This window comes from Strongylocentrotus purpuratus, unplaced genomic scaffold, assembly GCF_000002235.5.
Source record: "Strongylocentrotus purpuratus isolate Spur 01 unplaced genomic scaffold, Spur_5.0 spur5_scaffold_7, whole genome shotgun sequence".
NCBI classification, from domain to species: Eukaryota; Metazoa; Echinodermata; class Echinoidea; order Camarodonta; family Strongylocentrotidae; genus Strongylocentrotus; species Strongylocentrotus purpuratus.
Window position 1 is genome coordinate 19,628,095 of NW_022145613.1, and position 19,980 is coordinate 19,648,074.

Consider the following 19,980-nt stretch of genomic DNA (forward strand, 5'->3'; position numbering starts at 1 on the left):
AAATCAGTGAAAAAGTCATGGAAACCTCGGACATAAAGTCTTAATTATTTTTCTGACTCACACTTTATTATCTTATAAAGGAAATGTGGAGGCCTACGTTGTCCATTCAGATAATCTTTTTATTATACTACTTCATTCCTATTAAAACGACCCCATATCTAGAGTTCTTATAAATAAAGATAGGATACATGCTGTCCATCTGGATCATATCTCACAGCACTCTGGGTAAGATTGGTAGTCATGGCCTCCCATGTAGACTCCCTATAACAAAATATAAAACAAGACAGAATTGAACAAAAATAGAGTTTCCATCGTGACTGAAATGTATATCAGTACCAAAAACAAACAAAATCAAAGACCAATGGGTGACATTAAAGGGATCCAGTAACTTTGTCTCAGATTCTGAAACAAAATCCTGGATTTAGCTCATGCTGCAATGATAATTATAAACCTTTGGGTCAGTCAGGAACTCCATGACTTTTCAAGCTTATCGCCTTTCTGATTATCAAGATATTTATGATTGGAAATCGATACAAAATTTTGCGCTTTTTGAATGGTTTTCATAACACTACAGTCTATTGGGGAAAACGGAGTATGGTAAAACCGGTCACTCAAATATTTTTAATTTTTTGAGGCACTTCTTGAACATTTTGAAGCGCAATTTGTTCAGGGCTTCAATATTACACCATATTCCAGACACTGATAACATGTAGGGCCATATTTCTCAGATTTAACATTGTTAAACAATGCTTTTAACATTATGGATTCGCTCAAATAGACAAGATATGAAAGTTACAGCAGAATCAAATAATTCTTGCACACTACATCAGTTTGCAAAAAACAGTATTGCACTTTTTGAACAAACACCCACAAAGCATATTTACAGAAGTAAATGTAGTTTACAGAAGTTAAAGGCAGTTATCTAATGCACTTAAAGTAACAGTATACATTTTGTGAGAAAGTGGGTCAACAATTCATCTTTCTCCATTAATCAGTTTCCTCTTTCCTGTCTTTTCCAGTTTCCTAAAAACCTATCAAACCTACATTTACATATTGATAAATGGCAAGTAGAGGTGGAAAGAAGAAGTTGCATCCAACAAAGGCTCCTCAACGTACTCATTTATCTGTAAGGCCCAGCGCACTTTACACATACATGCCAACATTTGAAAATCAGAAATCTGTAAAGTATGTGGTGGGCTTCAGACATAAGATACAGCTATGTGAATCATACTACACTCATGCCATTTAGCAGCAGAAGTTTTTCAAGACTGTCATACACATCAAGTGTCAATGAGGCTTAAATATCGATGATCGCAATGATCTCCTTGTGGGAAATAAGGATACAATCAAAAAAAAAATTCACAAAGTCAGATCATACTTATGAAGCTCATCACCTTTTCATTACATGCGAGACATGAAGAAACTTATGAGAAGGCATTGGAGCGACAGATCTCAGCATCTCCCATGCTTCATTGCCACAAGATATACCACTGAATAAAAAATGAACAATACATTAACAGCATTAAAGTACATTGTATTACAGAAAACTGAAATTTTTAAGACATACCTACAACCTTTAATGAATAAATACTGTATGGGGACAAGCATTTGGCCACTTCAGCAGTTTAAGTAACATACAAACTATATCATCTCACCCTGCTGTCTCATTTTACAGTCGAAGCCGATATTCTCTGTTTTCGTATGCTGTTTCATTAATGCTGATATGGACCGACGTGCACGTAGCGGTCGATTTGCGCATGTAGCTAAACTGGGACAAGTAGACAGCCTACCTAGAACCAGTATTCGGCCTACATCATGCACTGCATGTGGTTTCATTCAGTTTAAAGTATTGCAATTAGTCCACACAGGCCTAAAGACCTTATAGATTAAATTGTTTTATTGCCCCCAACATAGCGATTCTAATTTCAACCTTGAATTCTCAGTCGAGCAAGAATGGTTTCTGACTTTCACACTGCATGTCACATAATGTAATACGGTGAAAATCCCTTAACAATGCCTTAATTAGAATCACTGATGACTGATATATACCTTTTTGTAGTATTACTTGTTATTGGGCACAGTAAGCCAGCCAAGGAGTCTGTGATGTATTTATTCATCATTTTGATATCGACGTTTGCAGCATCACGGTTGCCCTTGGTGATATTTAAGCCTTGGAGATGGTGTAAGACTTCATCATTATGATAGAGGATGACACAATCAGCAAACCTGTAAAACAATAAAAGCAACAGGAATGAAGAAGAAAAATGCATAAATTAGCAATCAATATGAAATTGATTCTATGATTTCTCACAATACATTACTTATAAACCCCATTCAAACTTCGCTTTTTCAGAGAGTAACTTCTCACTGGGGATGGGATGAATAGTCAAAGTCTGTCTTTTGGAGAAATTTCTAAATATATACCTTTTTCATATGCTTTGTACTCAAACATTTGTAAAATGTTAATTTTGTTCAATATTTACGGACACTGATGTTCTGCGATCACAGAAAACGGACGGAATTCACAGAAATGACCATTTGAAACGGAAAATGCAATTTCAAACGGAAAGTCACAGAAAACCCCTTTCACCTCAAAACTTTTAATTTTTTCACGAAGAAAATTGTAAAACTTACACTATTTTTGTGATTTGTTTGGCAGTGGACCAATAGAGATCGTGACACAAAACATGGTACAAATAGCAGTGAATCGATCCTATTATGCCAGCTAGGCGCATACTCATATCATGCGGCTGCGAAGTAAGGCGAGATTGCCGTACACATGCACAGTTCAGCACAATTTTAGTAAAGGGGCTGGCGTGTGCGCCAGCAGCGGGCGCTCAGTGCGGCGAGATTGTATACACGCTGTTGTACAGTTTGAAAAAGGGGACAGCCAAGACTGAAATGTTTTCGTCGGCGTCGGTACTAATCAGCCTGCATCTGTATTTGTATCGTTCCGTCAGGAATATGTCGTGTTCTGACACATCCCGCTAACTTTAGTCTGCTTGTCTAAGTTCGAATTTGATATTGGTATTTTTCACTAGTATTTTGCATCAGGATTATCCAGTCCCGTCCGTCCATTTTTGAGTGGTTATCAGTGGCTTGTCAAAGGTGGCGGCTACATGATCAATACATGTATCAATATTAACAACTGTCAAAGTTTTATTTGTTTTTAGTCAATCAAGTAAATATTTATTAAATGTCTAAATAAAGATCATGAGTTAAAAGTTGTTATGTTTATTACCTGTTTCATGTCAATTTTCTTGTTATTTTTGGAGAATTTATCGGAAAAATGTTGATATAGTATACACTTTTTTTATATATTTTTTAAAACAATTTAAGTTAGTTGTAAAATGTTATTCTTATTCTCAAACAGGACTGTCAACATGGCCACCAAGCCGAAGAAAATGAAGCCTCTTTCAGTTGTCTCTGCCACTACAAGGGCTAGGCAGTTTCCTAATGATTTCTACGCCGACGGGAGTGTTATGTTCTGCAAATATCGCAGTCACAGTGTAGATTACTCAAGAATAGACACTGTGAAGGACCACATGAAAATTTAAAAAACATGTGAAAAACAAAGGATTAAAGTCAGAACCTTTACTAGCTAGATCATCCAAGGGGCCACAACAGCATCAGGTCACTTTGGAAACGGCTATGAAATCCAGAGGTCTTCAAGAACAATTCATATTGGGCTTTGTAAAGTGCTGCACCATGGGTGACATCCCACTGAGCAAAATGGAGAAAATGAGACCTTTCATTACAAGACACTGCCAACAGGGTGGCGCACTTCCAAAAGCAGACACATTGCGCAGTCTTTATGTCCCCCGCCTGTTTGAGATCCACTTCCAAGCCTTGAAGAAGGTTCTCAGAGGTGCAAGACAACAGACATACGGGATTGCAGCATTTCAAACGTACTTGTTGGAGCTCGTGGAAAATATTTCCTCATTGATGTGTGCACAATGGATGCTTGCAACAATGCAACTCTCAGCCAAGCAGTCGTGAAAGCTTTGACAAACGTTGAGGTCCATTTGGATGACGTTATAGCTGTTGTCACAGATAGCGCTGCATATTGTAAAAAGGCAGCCAGAGAAGTTCTTCAGCCTTTATTGTCAAGAAGTACTCGTGTGCCATGTCTAGCTCATATCATTAATGTTGGTGCTGAAGCATTTCAGCATTACCCAGAATTCAGCAGGGTTGACACTTTCGTCAAGAAGGTTAAGTTGGCATTCTTCAATAAGCCAGCATGCAAGAACAGGTACCTCAAATTTGTCAGAGAATATCTGCCAGCTGACCAGTGCATGTTGCCCCCTGTCCCTGTTTCCACGCGATGGAATTCATGGTATAACTCGGTCAAATATCATTCAGAGCATCTTCATGTCTATGAAGGCTTCTTCAAACAGGAGCAGAGCAAAGGTGTGGTTGTTGAAACCATACTGGAGATGTTACAAAACAAGGACATCTACAATGAACTGTACATGAGTTTCATCACTGGACACAATGCCCGCCTCACAACAGTACTCACCAGCCTAGAGGCCACAACAAAACCACTTGCCTGCACCGTTTACAATGTTCTCCAAGATGTCAGAGGATTCCTTGCTGCTGGGATGACGTCATTTGTTGAAACTGACAAGCTGCTGCAAGAAAAACCTACAGCAGAAAGAGGGAAGCTTTCTAAGACCTTTAACAAAGTGTTCAAGGCAGCAGCAGACAAGATCAACAAGCATCTAGACCAACATCCAGTTATGCCTTTCTACAAGGCTGCTCGGATTTTTGATCCGAGACAGCTCGGGTCTATTTCACTAAACATAGACGACTACCAGCACATCATACCTGGTTTGACTACAGAGGCTTGAAAGAATTATGTTTTCCAAGGTGCACTTTGAACTTACTTTTGTAGCCAAGAGAGGCAGAATAGATTGTTGTAATGTTGAAGAGGACTCTCTCCTTGGGTATGCGGAGCTACAGCTATATCCAGGATGTATGCCATGGGATATGTATCTCTCACAGCCTCACAGAGACGAGAACCAAGACCTTGAATACAAGCAACAATTAAAGAATAGTGAACAAGCATTAAAACGTAACAGTAACAACATTCCAACATTTATGCTTTGTCACATAGAAACTTTTATCCAAATCTGACATATTATTACCCGTATCAGACATCTGGGCTGGTCATTTACAAAACCGTATTGCCCTAGTTTTCACTAGCAGTGGGAACGGAGGGGTATATTCTTTGTATTTTCCTTGGTCTCCCTGCGCGTATTGACTTTGCGTGTAGAGAAGAGTGAAAATATACCTTGGTATTTTCCACGGTCTCACATCCGGGCGTCTTGTATTGACCGCGCCGTATTTTGTCATTTTCATTGCGCATCTATTATGCGTACGAGAACCTGTGCACTTTGCGCGCACTCTATTGTGACGTAATAATCACACCAAATGCACACTGTTTGCAGTGTGACGAAAATTGTGTCAAGCCGCGGGATGCACAGTGCTGGTTTGACAAAGTTTGTTCAGTTCTTGAGATTGTCATGGTGGATTTCTGTATTTGCTCTAGATGTCTGATTTGGATAACAATACAAATATTGACTGGCTTAACTTTCGGGGGATATCAGAAATATTGACCGCGCTAAGACCATATTGCCCTCGTCTTTCGACTCGGGGCAATATGATCTGAGCTTGGTCAATATTTCTGATATACCCCTCAAGGCCAGTCAATATTATATAAATATATCACATTCAGGGAAAAAATTAAAAGGAAAGATTTACAACAAGCAGTGCTCAGTTGATGCGCACATCAAGATAATTTTTCCTACCCAGGAAATTAAAATAGGAAAACAAGCATCAAGTTTTGCAAACTACAAAACGTTGAATTTGTTGTTTGAAATATCCAGTTTAAATGCTTGAGCTACATCTATTAGCAAGGATGTTTGTCACGGGATACATAGGGAATACACTTCCATCAAGTTAACGATACAAAATCAATGTGTATACCTGATCCAGTTCCACCACTCAGACTGTGCATCATAACTGTACCACAGAAAGATTCACATCTCTCTACCTCTCTCCTCATGGCTTCAAGGGTTAATTCAACCATGCTTTCACTAGGATTGCTTGATGTCCCATGGTACCCTGAAAACACATCAAATCATAGTTCGATATTTGTTAATAAGTTGAAAAGAGCAAGGTATTGTAGTCGTACCATTGGTAACAAATCAAGATAGAGATTTCATTTTACATTACAATTGTATCAACCTGTTAAATATGATATGAAAATATTTTCCCCGAGACCCCAGACCGATTTCTGATATAGTATTCGGCAAGTTATTAAGTTGACATAGCAAGCTACAGCATGAGCCTGAAGTAGAGCTAATGCGTAATAGGTTGCACGGTGCCTACGGAACCATTTACTACATAATAAAGCAGCCATTGGCTCTCGAAGAGCATGCAACAAACTGTACACATTAAAAACTAGGCCGGTCAGCAAGAGTCGTTGAACTCTACTATGGTCATTTATGAGGTGGTGTGCAACTGGTACATATACGGTCCCTATAGCGGTTGTATAGCTTAATCTATCTTAATAGTTCATATTGCCTTTATGAAGGTACAATGCAGCATATCTGCACTAGTGATTGAATTTGGGACTAATCAACTTACCCATGGCCCAGTTTGTTCCTCTGCCTTGCTTGCTCAGGATGACATTTTCCTCTCTTACAGGAAGTCTCGGGGGAAAAAAAGGATGACATAAAATTTAATTTTTTTAATGTTAATCACATGATTTACATCCTTATCAAATCAATTCCCCTTTTTCTGTGTGTGTCATTACTTTTTTTCTCCAATCATTACTAGTTTGGAGGGGAAAAAATGCCAGTTCTGATAATTTAATAGAAGGTGGATATCACTTGTTTCTTACAATGTTTGGAAGCTGTTTACGCATCGTAGCATAAGACGCTGATACATGTAAAGAGATCAAATTTTATGACAAATGACACTATATAGAGAGTCATTGAGGGGGGAAATGAGAGGCATCAAGCAAAGGACATTCCTTGAAACACTGGCCAGTCAAACACCTGTTTGAACCTTTGAACATTTCATTCTCATGGCCCCTGATTTACAAAATTTGTAACCATAAGTGCATCCATTTTCTTTGAACATGAATAAGAACATCTCCAAGCTCCCTGATCTACCATTTGGGGCTGGTCCAGTTTCCACTAGACTAGAGGAAGTCCTTCAAAGCATGCAGAAGCAGGTGCCACAAGTGCTAGGTATCACCAACTTTTCACTAGTTGGGAAGAAGGAAGAAACAAAGAAGTCAAGCAGTAAATATGTACCGGATCTGACATTCGGCTGACTTGCTATGAACTTCTGGCAAGAGGTGTGTTGAGTCTGAATGTGTCAGATATAATCAGGATTGTCCTTAAAGATGGCTAAAGGAGCACAACATCATAACAGAAGGCAAGAAGAAAATTCAAGAGGCTACAATCATAGGGGAAAACTGAGAGGCGAAATGAGTTCCCCTACAATTCCACAATGAGGAAAGGAAGTAGACCAAAATAGTGAAGACACCACTTGTGAAGGTTTCCTCATTAGAAAAAAAGATCCATGTCCCAACTCAACGAATATGACAAGTGAGTCATTGCCCATCCAATGGAAGCACAAAAAAGGATTCGGAAATAAATGATGTGGTGTGTACTGATTTCTGTTTAGGCACTGTATAATATTCAATAAAACCAACAACTTATTATATCCCCTATTAAATCCATAATTTAAGTGAAAATTTACCTTGTATAGCAGATGCCATAATAAGGACTTAGATATCTCTTTGTCTTTAATACCAATACAGAAAGTTGCATTGGACAAATCACTGAAGGTATCCGAGACAAGTGGTATGATTGCAGCCAGCTTGGATAAAGCCCCGCAAGATATGCATGTCCAGAGACAATCATATCACAGGAAGAGTTTTGTTGGCAACCACATTCACAACTGCCTCCAAATGAGTATGGCATGCTTTTACTACATTTACAAATGCATGGCACCAAACGTGAAGTTGAAAAGAACAAATTCAACCTTTTCTCCTCACAGAATAATGGCATTCAATGTATATCACATCTTCATGTATCCTTATAGCCTGACAACATCAAGAAACTCACCGAAAGAGTAGCTGATACCATGAGACAGCTACATGTATGCCCAGACAAAAAGTGAAGACTCCACTCGTAAAGGTTTCCTCGTTGCAAAAAAAGGTCATGTCACAACGTGACGGATTGATAAGTGAGTCACTACCCATCCAATGGAAGCACAAATTAGAATGGGATTTTTTTTTTCTCACTTAAGTCTTAATTAAATTTACAATATTACTCCATAAAACATACATTGCTTTTGTGGAATAAAACATGTAAATCTAAAATACTAAATACCCTTAACAACTTAAAGACTGCTACAATATTTTAACATTTTGATTTTATTTTTTCCTCTCTTCTTCACAGGCTGAACCTTCTATCCTTTGAGTATTAAAACAAGAGGGGAAGATTGGCTAAAAGAAGGAGGGGATAAGGGAGGTTCTTCCTTTCAGATGATGCTGCAAATATGGAAATGTGTCCCGACCTAACAGTGTACAGAACACCATAATTGTCCTTATCTTTAATGCTGTAGACAACATATTTAATCTACAGCAGACATGTCAGGGGTTTTCTACTGAGGTAGAACTACTAACAACCAAAACATGGAGGTACAGTTGTCCATGTCTTGTCCATGTATGTACCAGTTGCCGACCACCTCATAAATGACCATAGTAGACTTCAATGATTCTTGCTAACACACCCAGTATTCAGTCACATTCCATATTCGGCCTTACAGCTGTTTCAACAGTTGTTACAAACTCATGAATAATTCATCAGCCGCGAAAACTTGCACAAATTAATGATAATGATAATGATAATGATGGTGATAGTGATAATGATAATAATAAAGATAACGAAAATGATGTAGATGATAATATTAAGATGGTAGTCGAGAACAATCAACAAACTTCATTCAAGGACGGAATGCCAGGACAGAAGTGGTTGAAGGGATTCTTTAGAAGACATCCTAAGCTATCTGAGAGGAAGCAGGAGCTGCTCGGTGGGGAACCTGCTATAGTTACCACCGACAAGATCGACAAGTTCTACACAGACTTACATGCCTACCTCGAGAGCAAAGGGTGCTTATAAATCCTCTGTTCACCCCGCCGCATATTCAATTGCAACGAGACAGGATGTCCTCTCAGCGGGAAGATGTGCCGTGTTATAGCAACAATAGGTAGTCGTACAGTAAGCTCAGTAGGGTCCAGTAATAAATCTCAGGTCACTGTATTAGCGACAATAGCTGCATCAGGTGATGTGCTGGCAATGGTTGATGGCAATGGTTAAGGAAAACCCACTGGAAGATGGCCCGACTGGAGCTTTCCTAGGTATGAGTGAGACTGGGTGAATGAACAGTGAGGTGTTCTATGAGTACGTCACCAATAGTTTCTTGCCATGGTTTGAGCAGCATAACATCCCAAAGCCTGTACTACTGTCGACGGGCACAGTAGACATGTGAGCTACCATGTTGGTAAGCTTTGCAATGAGTCCATAGTCGAGCTGTACCCTCTCCCAGCCCCTGCAAGCCACATCATCCAACCCTGCGATGTGTCTTTCTTCAAGCCATTGAAAACAACATGGGCTAGGGCTGAGCGTTTCTATCGCCAAGACCATCTTGGCAAGTTTGTGACGAAGTACACCTTTGCAAGCATCTTCAGAAGACCTTGGGAAAAAGTTACTAGGAGGAAGGAGCTAGTCCAGTCGGGTATCCGAGCCGCCGGGATCTTTCCGTTTAGGAATTATGCAAAAGAGAAGCTGGCTCCTGCATCTGTATACAGGGATGGCTGCACATTGTCTGCCACATGGATTGGAGGATCTTTCAGACAAAGAGATCGTGGCTCTAGATTTCAAATGTCATTTCTGTCAAAGTTATACAGAGAAAACAGTTTAAATTTTTTTTTTTCCAAACTTGTATTTAACCTGTTTGAACTTTAAACAAGTTGTTTACAATATGAACTGTTCACCATAGTAGAGTTCAATGACTCTTGCCAACCATCCTAGTTTTGTAATGTACAGTTGGTTGCCTGTGTGCCGAGAGCCAATGGCTGCTATATTATGTATGCAACCTTACACATAGGCTCCCAGAAATGATTAAAAGAAAGAACATGAAATTCTATCTTTGCTGTAGGTGACTGTAACAAGTTGGTTTGCTAAAGTTGGAAGTAACTCATACTTTCTCCAAAATCCATCTATAAATACCGTTGAATCCGTTAAGATTTGTAAATTTGCTCATCATATGAAAGCACAAGTCCTGTTGCCATTTCAACTTAAAATAGTTATTCACTAAAGCGTTAATAGAATCTTGAACAGACGTAAATGCTGAGATGGCGCTATATACACAAGTTTCGGATCTAGTTTAGATTGAGCAATTAATTAAACTATGCAAAGATTTAGTTAATGCATGTATGATGGTCTCTGCTATTTTAATCACAATGGTGATAGATTCTTAAAATTTATAATTATGATGATGATGGTGATGATGATGGTGGTAATGATGATGATGATAATTATGATGATGTTGGTGATGTTAATTGGTGGTTGCAAGAATGATGTTAGTAATTATGATTATGACGAGATGATGATGATTCAGAAAGCGTCAATAAGCAAGGGGATTTAGGATGACCCAAACCCAAATAAAACAAATCGAGAAAATTCAACGGATGGCGACTCGCTTTAGCGCTGAAGCAGAGGCGTGGTGAGATGCCGTACGATGAAAGATTTCTGGCACTTGACTGGTCTTCACTCTCTTTTCGTAGGGACTACTTGTTATGTTCATTTGCTTATAAGTGCCTTTCAGGCTTATGAGACTGTCAATCCCTTCAGGAGAACATGTCTATGAAGGCTTCTTCAGACAGGAGCAGAGTGAAACCATACTGGAGATGTTACAAAACAAGGACATCTACAATGAACTGAAACTGTACATGAGTTTTATCACTGAACAAAGTGCCCGCCTCACAACAGTACTCAACGGCCTAGAGGCCATAATGAAACCACTTGCCTGCACCGTTCGTTCGTGTCTCCTTAGATCAAGATTACTGTAATCTTGATCTTCGGAGTAGTTGCTACAACCGGCCGTGTCAGACACGTTGCCCCGGGGTGCGAGATAGGACTCTTGTAGCGTGCCCCCATTAAAAACAATTATACAGTTACAGTTAACAATACATTTAATTAATAGTATGAAACTATTAAAATTACTCTCATGTTACGAGAAAAAATATTGCATATACATATATTATGAATCAATTGATTTGGTCGATCCAGTTAGATGGCACAAACACGGCACTACTGGACAGAGATCCTAATAATTACAGAGCTTGGTCTTGTTGCTCTGTTCGCCAGCAGTTTAAGGATATGGAATCCCGCGGCACATTACTCACAAGAGTTCTAACAAGCCAAGCTTATACAGAGCCTATAATAAGTAATGTCGTACATGTACCACCCACCCGATCGATCAAAAACTCATAACTCATAACTGAAAAAAAGTAAAAAGAAGAAAAAACAAAAAACAAACACGAAATGGTAACCATCTAAAATTTCATAGTTGTGATAAATATCTATAAAGATTTATCAAGCACCAAAAATAAATAATATCATGTTCAAGAAAAGGATATATACACTTTGTATTCTTCTTTCGTGTCCTCAAATGCTCTGCCAGGCCTTGGCACACTGGAGAGCCTTCTCATTTGCTGCCACCAGGTCTTCCAGGCAGCATTGGTCGATTAGGAGTGGACATCTTAATAGGTGTGACATGGATTGCACGGATGTTCCACACTCGCAGTTGGTGTCTGTGTCGTCAGTATATCCCCATTTATTCATGTTGTATTTACATCGCCCCACACCTGTGCGAAGCCTATTGAGGGACTTCCACGTCTTCCAATCACATCTATGGCCAGGGGGCAGCTGTTCCTTGGTCGGGATTGGTAGCTTTTCATGGTGGTGGTTTTCAGCACCGTTTACAATGTTCTCCAAGATGTCAGAGGATTCCTTGCTGCTGAGATGACGTCATTTGGTGAAACTGACAAGCTGCTGCAAGAAAAACCTACAGCAGAGAGAGGGAAGCTTTCTAAGACCTTTAACAAAGTGTTCAAGGCAGCAGCAGACAAGATCAACAAGCATCAGGACCAACATCCAGCTATGCCTCTCTACAAGGCTGCTCGGATTTTTGATCCGAGACAGCTCGGGTCTATTTCACTAAACATAGACGACTGACCAGCACATCATACATGGTTTGACTACAGAAGCTCTACAGGAATGGCTAATGTACACCAACCTAAACCCATCAGAAATCCCTAACCCTCTTGATCTTGACCATTTCTGGGAGGTCGATCTTGCGAGAATCGCTATGGATGCCATGTGGATGCCGGTATTAAGTGTTGACGTGGAACGTAGCCTTTCACAGTACACTTGTACAAACATATCCTGAATGACAAAAGAGAGAACTTAACGGCTGAAAACACAAAAATGATGACCATGCTGTATTCCAACAGTGATGTTGAAAGGCAGTTTTAAAACTCTTAGGTCTGAACTGTCACAAAACTGCACAAATGAGAAAACAGAATTATGGTAAAATTATGTGCACAAGTCCTTAATGTTTTGTTTCAGTTTTTTATCACAATTTATAGTGCATGTATTATGTAACATTTTTTTCTCCTTTTAAATTTCCATAGGAAATGCACTGAAAGAATTTTTATACAGATACAGTAACATGTACATATTATTTTTTGTTGTTGGTTTGTCATGTAAAATTCCTTTTTGATCCGGTCATGATAGTGAAATGCAAGTCGAATACCTGAATTTCAACTGACTCTTTAATGTTAGAACCTTTAATAAAACATTTGTACCCTACAAGTTCATGTTTGTATGCAAATCTTATGTAAACAGATTTTTTTCCCCTTTTTTTCATGTGTACAAAGTCTATGGCAAAACAGAATTTACGTTTTTCAGCCCATCTGAAACGGAATTCCAGATTTTCTGAAACGGAAAAAGCCATTTTTGTAAACGGAAAATCAGTGTCCCTACAGAAGGAACAGAGGAACTATCACTCTAGCTTGGAATTCATTCCAAAAATCTTCTTCAGTTCAGAAGCCTATATAAACAGAGCATCCAAATGAATTAGCTTGCAGCTACCCTAGCATCCAATTTTAAGTCCAAGCAACATTAGTGCCCTCAGACTCAAGAGTGGGTTTTTTTGGCAGATAACACTGTCAACTCTAAAAGAAAGTATACTGAAACCTGACAATGTCAACATGTTGATTTTGCTTTCACTAACTTCAGTCATTGAGTGACTGGCAAGCGAGAAATGCACAGGAATCAGTGAAAACAAAAGAAAATGCACAAACATTTGTTAGGCTAGATGTGTTTATTTATGCATTAATTTCTTCTCGTCTTGATTTCAGAAATGCTCTCCTGTTCAACCTGTCTCATAATCAGCTTGCCACATTACAAAACTTGCAGAATGCCACTGCTCGTATACTATTGTTACGTATTGTTACCCCTCCAACAAACACAGTCACATCACACCGGTTCTCAAGGAACTCCACTGGTTACCCATAAATATTTATTGTTTCAAACTTCCTTTGCTTATGCTTCATTGTGTTCATGGCTCTGCTCCACAGTACAATATTTAATTAATTACTATACCACCTGCCAGATCTTTAAGTTCTCAAAACTCTGGCTTGCTTGACCTTCCAAAACTTAATACAAAGTGGGGAGAGAGAGCCTTCTCTCATGCCAAGCCATCACTCTAGAATTGTTCACCTCGAGGGGGTCAGAGATATTCCTACAGTGGAATCTTTCAAAAGCAACCTTAAAACTTATGTTTTCCAGTTTGATTTTAGTTGATCTGATTTTTCTTCTTTTTGTGTTATATTGTATTGTTGTACAGTATGTTTATGTATTTTCATGTTTTGCACTAGTGCGCCTTGAGAATTTAATATTTTTAAGTGTCACTCTGTTTGAAGAGGTGGGTTTTTAACATACCAACAATTGTACAACATCGTGTTCATGAAAGCTGCTAATACAGCAACCTAATTATCATATTATGCAAAGACTTCTTGTTTTCCTTTCATAATTGTTATTAGCCACTGTGTATATCTCCACTTTCATCTTTAATACATGCAGGACTTAATGATGGCAAGTGTACACTGTATGTGTAAATTCAAGAAACAATTGTTTATTTTTTTACATGAAACTTACTGTTTACTATTTCTCAATAGCTTAGCAATCACTTTCTTCTCTGTGTCAACATGGAGCGATGGAAGCTTCTGATCTCTCCGGTAAAAGGTGCGCCTACAAAAAAAAGATAGCAAGCAAAGGGCACATACATGAAGCAGATAGGAGAAATAAGCAATCAGGCACAGGGTGTGGAATACATGTATAAAGTGGAACAGAGTGATACAATTAGAAAAATGCAGTTTGGTCAAGAAATGAATTTTAATTTCATGTTTTTAATAATGCTGAATGGTTTCATGGATGTTTATCTAGTCAAGTTTGCATCTCATAACTCTAAAAAGTTAGTTCAACTTAATTGCATGGAATAATAGCAAAGTTTGACAGCTATATTGCACAAGAAATATCTGACTGGCCTGCATTATAAATAAAAAACAACAGCAACAAAATCATCCTGATTTCAGTGATTACTGTCAATGAGTCCACATTAAGTTCACCCCAACACTAAACAGATTTTAATAAGATTCTTCTGTGCTACTATGTTAGTGAAAAGTTATTACAACTATACCTTTGGGAGTCAAACTAAGGATTCTATTTCTTTGTTTGATTGAAAATTTGGGCTTTAATTATTTTCTGTGAGAATAACCTAAAACAATATCTGTTTTTAGGAAGAGATATTAAAGAAGCATTTTTAGTCCAAATGTCCCATCCACAGTACAGATGGTAGTAAGGTTTTCACTGATTGGATGTATTTTGTTTTATCATTATTTCTCAATTAACTTACTTGGCCTCTTCATCTTGTTGAACAAGTTGCCAGAATTGTTGGCCTAGTTGGTTGCCACACTGACCCACATGGAGAAACACTGTTGACATCCTGCCTTTTGTACTGAAAAGGGAAATGATATCAATTAATAAATGAAATGCATTACTTAAACTAAAATTAAGTAAACTGCAATTCAGGGTCAAAATGTATTTTAACCTTTTGAGACAAGCATTCATAAAGTTATGGTTTGGCTTTGTAACTTTCAATGCAGAGCCATAAAAATAAAAAAACATGCATGAAAAAATGGCAATTTTGGCGTACACATTGCATCAGAGGTCAGCATTTCTGTAATGCATATCGCATGTCATATTACAGAATGAACAGACGGAAGGTAAGCAAGGGCTGTCACTCTGGTTCTCATTTTTTTTTGTGCTCACAGATCACTGGAGTGGTACTCCATCAATTGCCCTGCTAGAGGCTATTCGCTACCATATTGACATCTCTGACAAGACTTATAAAAATTGCGCTTCCTAACTGTTTTTCATGCACTGCATCTTAAACTTCCCAATCATCTAGACACCCTCCTCAAGACATTGAGTAAACATGTCACCAAAGCCAAGAACACTGGAAATATCTGGTGTCTGATGCAAGAATTCTAATATTTCTTATTTTCTTACCCCTCGCCAAGCAGGGTCACCTTGTACAGCATAATCGCCCAACACAAATGCCATGATTATAGAGATGCATCAGTATCATGCCAGACACCATGCAACATGGCAAACAGTTGCCAAGGTCTCGTGGCAAGACCTCTTCAAGACTGAAAGTCCTCCTGCAGGCACTATTCAGAACAGCTGGACATCTCTAAGTATTAAAGACATGACAGCAGCTAAGAAAAGAGGCTTTGTGTGATTTCCTCAGTCAGCCATATATTGTGCCGAGTCGGAAACCTGTGCATATTGAAGCTTAAGCAGAGTCAGAAGCTGAGGAACAATCAGGAGATGAGAGTGACATGGATAATTATGATGTTATATCACCAGAAATTGTTATACAGTAGCAGAGTGCCAAAAATTGAGGGGGAAAAAAATTCAACATCTTAAAAACAAAGTGGAAGACTTGGAAAAGGATAGGAAAGGTAAAGGAGATCTATACAAGGAGGTATTACATGGTCACAGCTGATGGATTGAAATCAGCAAAAACTGATCAGCAAAAGCAAGAGTCAACTTGAGCAGGAAAATGAAGATTTGAAGTGGCCTCATTTGAAAATGAGAAGTACACATCCGACATTCGACCGACTTGCTATGAACTTCAGGCAAGAGGTGTGTTGAGTCGGAATGTGTCAGATGTAATCAGAATTGTCCTTATAGATGTGGCTAAAATGAAAGTCTGCCGTTTGCCAAAGCCAACGCTCATCCGCTATCTTGCAGTAGAGCAGGCTATGCTGAATAAGGAGACTGCAAGATACAAGATGGCATCGTCTGACAACCCATTCACGTTACACGTAGATGGCGCCTCAGAAAAAGAAAAAGGGATATACAACATTCCTGGCCTCGGCCAATTCTGGAACTGTTGGTATGTGTCTCCATGATATCAACTTGGAAAGTGCTGATGTACTTCTTCAAGAAACGGAAGAGACACTTAATGAGTTGGTTTCACTCAACTTGACAGCAGACACACATCAAGCAAGGACACTTCTTTCGAAAATCAAGAAAACAATGACAGACATGTGTGTAGTGAACAAATGCTATATTAAAAAGCTTGAGAAGTTTCGGGCATCAGTCCTAACCAAAGTAACAGACAACTGGGCTGACATTGGTGAAGATTTGAAAAAGCAATTATAGCTACCATCAGTGATCTGTAATGTGGCAAACACTTTGTCCTAAAGTTACTTCAAGAATACGACTCTGCTGCCCTACTTGAGTGGGAGAAGATCGAAAACAGCAATAGAAAGCTTGGTAGGGAAAAGAAATTGCTGTGGACCAGACTAAAAAGCAAGTCTGCATCTCTCCTCACCGTCAGAACTTTCTGTAATTTCCTTGGTCCAGATTATGATGCTCAGCCTGGTATGGTGGAGGAGTTTAAGACTAGAATCTATAGTCCCATCCTCTCATCTAATTGCATACTGTGGAAATTGATTTCATGTACCACAACAGCACCGCAGTGATCTACCTATGTGCTTCCCTTGATCTAAACGGGAGGAGAATATGTTCATCAAATGGGGGGGGGGGGGGGGGGGGGGGGGGGGGGGGGGGTAGTGAGCACTTCAATTTTTTTTCTTACTCAACACCCCCCCCCCCCCTTCCCTGTTGAGACGCAAAAAGATTGCATACGATCTAGACCCAAGACCAGGTTCTATCTGATCTCCCTCGAGCTAAGTTGACAGCCCTGCTTTTTTAAATTTTATAGACCTAGATCTAGTCTAGTCCTAGACCGAAAGCTTCAGTCTCTATACCGTCGGTTGTTCCACTGAGACTACGTCTGGCTCCACTAGACCTCCGGTTATAGAGACAGATTGATCGCCTATGCCAGCCTATGTTGAAGATATCACGGCTAGATTTTAGCCGTTAGGCCCCTCCCACAAACATGAACAAACTTGCCACGGCCGTATTGTTATGCCCCCAAAATCCCCCAAAATGTCATTTTACATCGTGCATATCCAATTTTACATTAGGCCTAGGCTATAATACATCGGTTCCACTTACTAACTTGATTGAAATAATCCGTTTAATGGTCCCTTTTAAGGAAATTATGGGTCAAAATCGACATCCATGTTGAAAATCTTGCAAGCCGTGTTAAACTCTCGCTGCCGTCAATCTCATCCCTTCTAGTCTACGCCGAAGGCAAAAATGATTATGAAGGAAAAACTGTGATAACGCCATTACGAACGTGTAGATGGCGCATAGTTTTTCCCTTATAATCATTTTGCCTTCGGCGTAGACTAGAAGGGATGAGATTGACGGCAGCGAGAGTTTAACACGGCTTGCAAGATTTTCAACATGGATGTCGATTTTGACCCATAATTTCCTTAAAAGGGACCATTAAACGGATTATTTCAATCAAGTTAGTAAGTGGAACCGATGTATTATAGCCTAGGCCTAATGTAAAATTGGATATGCACGAGGTAAAATGACATTTTGGGGGATTTTGGGGGCATAACAATACGGCCGTGGCAAGTTTGTTCATGTTTGTGGGAGGGGCCTAACGGCTAAAATCTAGCCTTGATATCTTCAACATAGGCTGGCATAGGCGATCGTTCTGTCTCTATAACCGGAGGTCTAGTGGAGCCAGACGTAGTCTCAGTGGAACAACCGACGGTATAGAGACTGAAGCTTTCGGTCTAGTCTAGTCCTAGTTCACTAGCACTCACACTTATCACAAGACACAGCACTTTTCCGTCTTCAAGTTTTCAATCTTTATTAATAAATGGGAACAAATCTCTTAGTTTCACCACACTCCATGATCCACACATACTAGGCCTAGATCTCCATTCTAATTACTAGATCTAGACTAGATCTACTGTTAGATTTACTGTTTCACAACTAGAATATGGGGCAGCTATATGGGATCCATATCGGCAAAACCTGATAGATAGCCTTGAGAAAGTTCAGAGGAGGGGGATACGCTTCATCACAGGGAATCACAGCCGAGAAGACAGCGTCACGGCTATGCGATTGAACATCAGACTCCCAACTCTACAAGAGCGACGACTGGAATCACATCTAGCCATGATGTACAAGATCCTCCACCACCAGATAGCCATCCCTCTTGCAGATTACATCTCACAGAAAGACAGAGCTACAAGGAGTCAACATCACCTTCGTTTCACCAGACTTGGTACATCCTCCGATTCTTACAAATACAGCTTCTTTCCTCGCACCATGAAAGACTGGGATGAGCTTAATTCCTACAAATATCATTGAGCTGCCCACATCGAAGCAGTTCAAGGAAGCCATCAGCTGCGAATAGTCACAGCATCATCATTATTTTTATGATTTTTATGATTTTTATCATTTTACTTGCACCATAAACATGTATAGAGTAGTGGCTCCGGTCTGCGGCCGATCGGCGGGAACTGCCGATTCTATTTTTACTGAAATACTCACAGAATACTTCAATACCCTCAATAAAGAGTCCATATACTTACTTATTAAATAGAAGTCACAAATAACCTAACTGACCCACAGCGTGGTCAGCATTGACCACGTTTCGAAATGCTTCGAGTTCCCCGGTTTGCGGGCACACATTACCGGTTTGCGGCACGCGTACGTCACAAAGCTTTATGCGCTACGTCACGATGAAAGCATGTACTAGGGTGTCTGATCGCGCACCCGATGTTGTGTGCTAAAATTCTTCCCATAGAGATTACACGCATCCCTATGCAGCCTACGTGCATTGCGCGACCATGCAAAAAAAGTCAATTTTTTTTTTTCAAATCGAGATTCAAACCTTTATCAGTTGTGATCCTGAAGGTGATAATCAATGAATGAGGTGTCATATGAAAGAGCAGGTGAATTCCAATATTTCCAAAGGGGCGTAGCCCCCGAAATTCTAAAAATATCTTGGTCAAAACAGCAATTTAAACATTGTGTCCTGGCTAACTCTGAGGTTTGTCACTTTTGAGATATGACGCCCCGATCGATAAGTAGTCCCAGTCCTAAGGAACAATTCTATGTGATTATATTTTCGCTAGCCCCCAGGGATCACAACTGATAACAGTTTAAAAATACCCTTCTCGCTATTTGGTGGATCAGCTAATTAGGAGGCGTGCGCTCCGCTCAGTCCAAACCATGGTTACATCGCGTAACATCTCCGCGCACGAACGAAACCCCAAATTCAATTACACGTTATAGTGACTGAAATTATGGTTGGCAATTCCCTCGATAAACCCGGAAGTGAATACACGTTATAGTCAATGGCAATATCGCGGAGACAACGTGC

At 39.5% G+C, this 19,980-nt stretch overlaps 1 protein-coding gene across 1 annotated transcript in view; it reads right to left on the minus strand.

The window, feature by feature from the left end:
* Nucleotides 1-19,980, minus strand: part of LOC590191 (tubulin delta chain-like) — a 28,111-nt gene that overhangs the window by 6,566 nt on the left and 1,565 nt on the right. Inside the window, exons 2-9 of the mRNA XM_030974103.1 lie at nt 15,067-15,168; nt 14,310-14,402; nt 6,652-6,716; nt 5,989-6,126; nt 4,887-5,028; nt 2,050-2,226; nt 1,395-1,490; nt 189-261 (exon numbers count right to left, since the gene is read on the minus strand). Coding sequence (XP_030829963.1) covers nt 189-261; nt 1,395-1,490; nt 2,050-2,226; nt 4,887-5,028; nt 5,989-6,126; nt 6,652-6,716; nt 14,310-14,402; nt 15,067-15,155 — 873 coding nt within the window. The 5' untranslated portion in view covers nt 15,156-15,168. The remainder of the gene's footprint in view (nt 1-188; nt 262-1,394; nt 1,491-2,049; nt 2,227-4,886; nt 5,029-5,988; nt 6,127-6,651; nt 6,717-14,309; nt 14,403-15,066; nt 15,169-19,980) is intronic.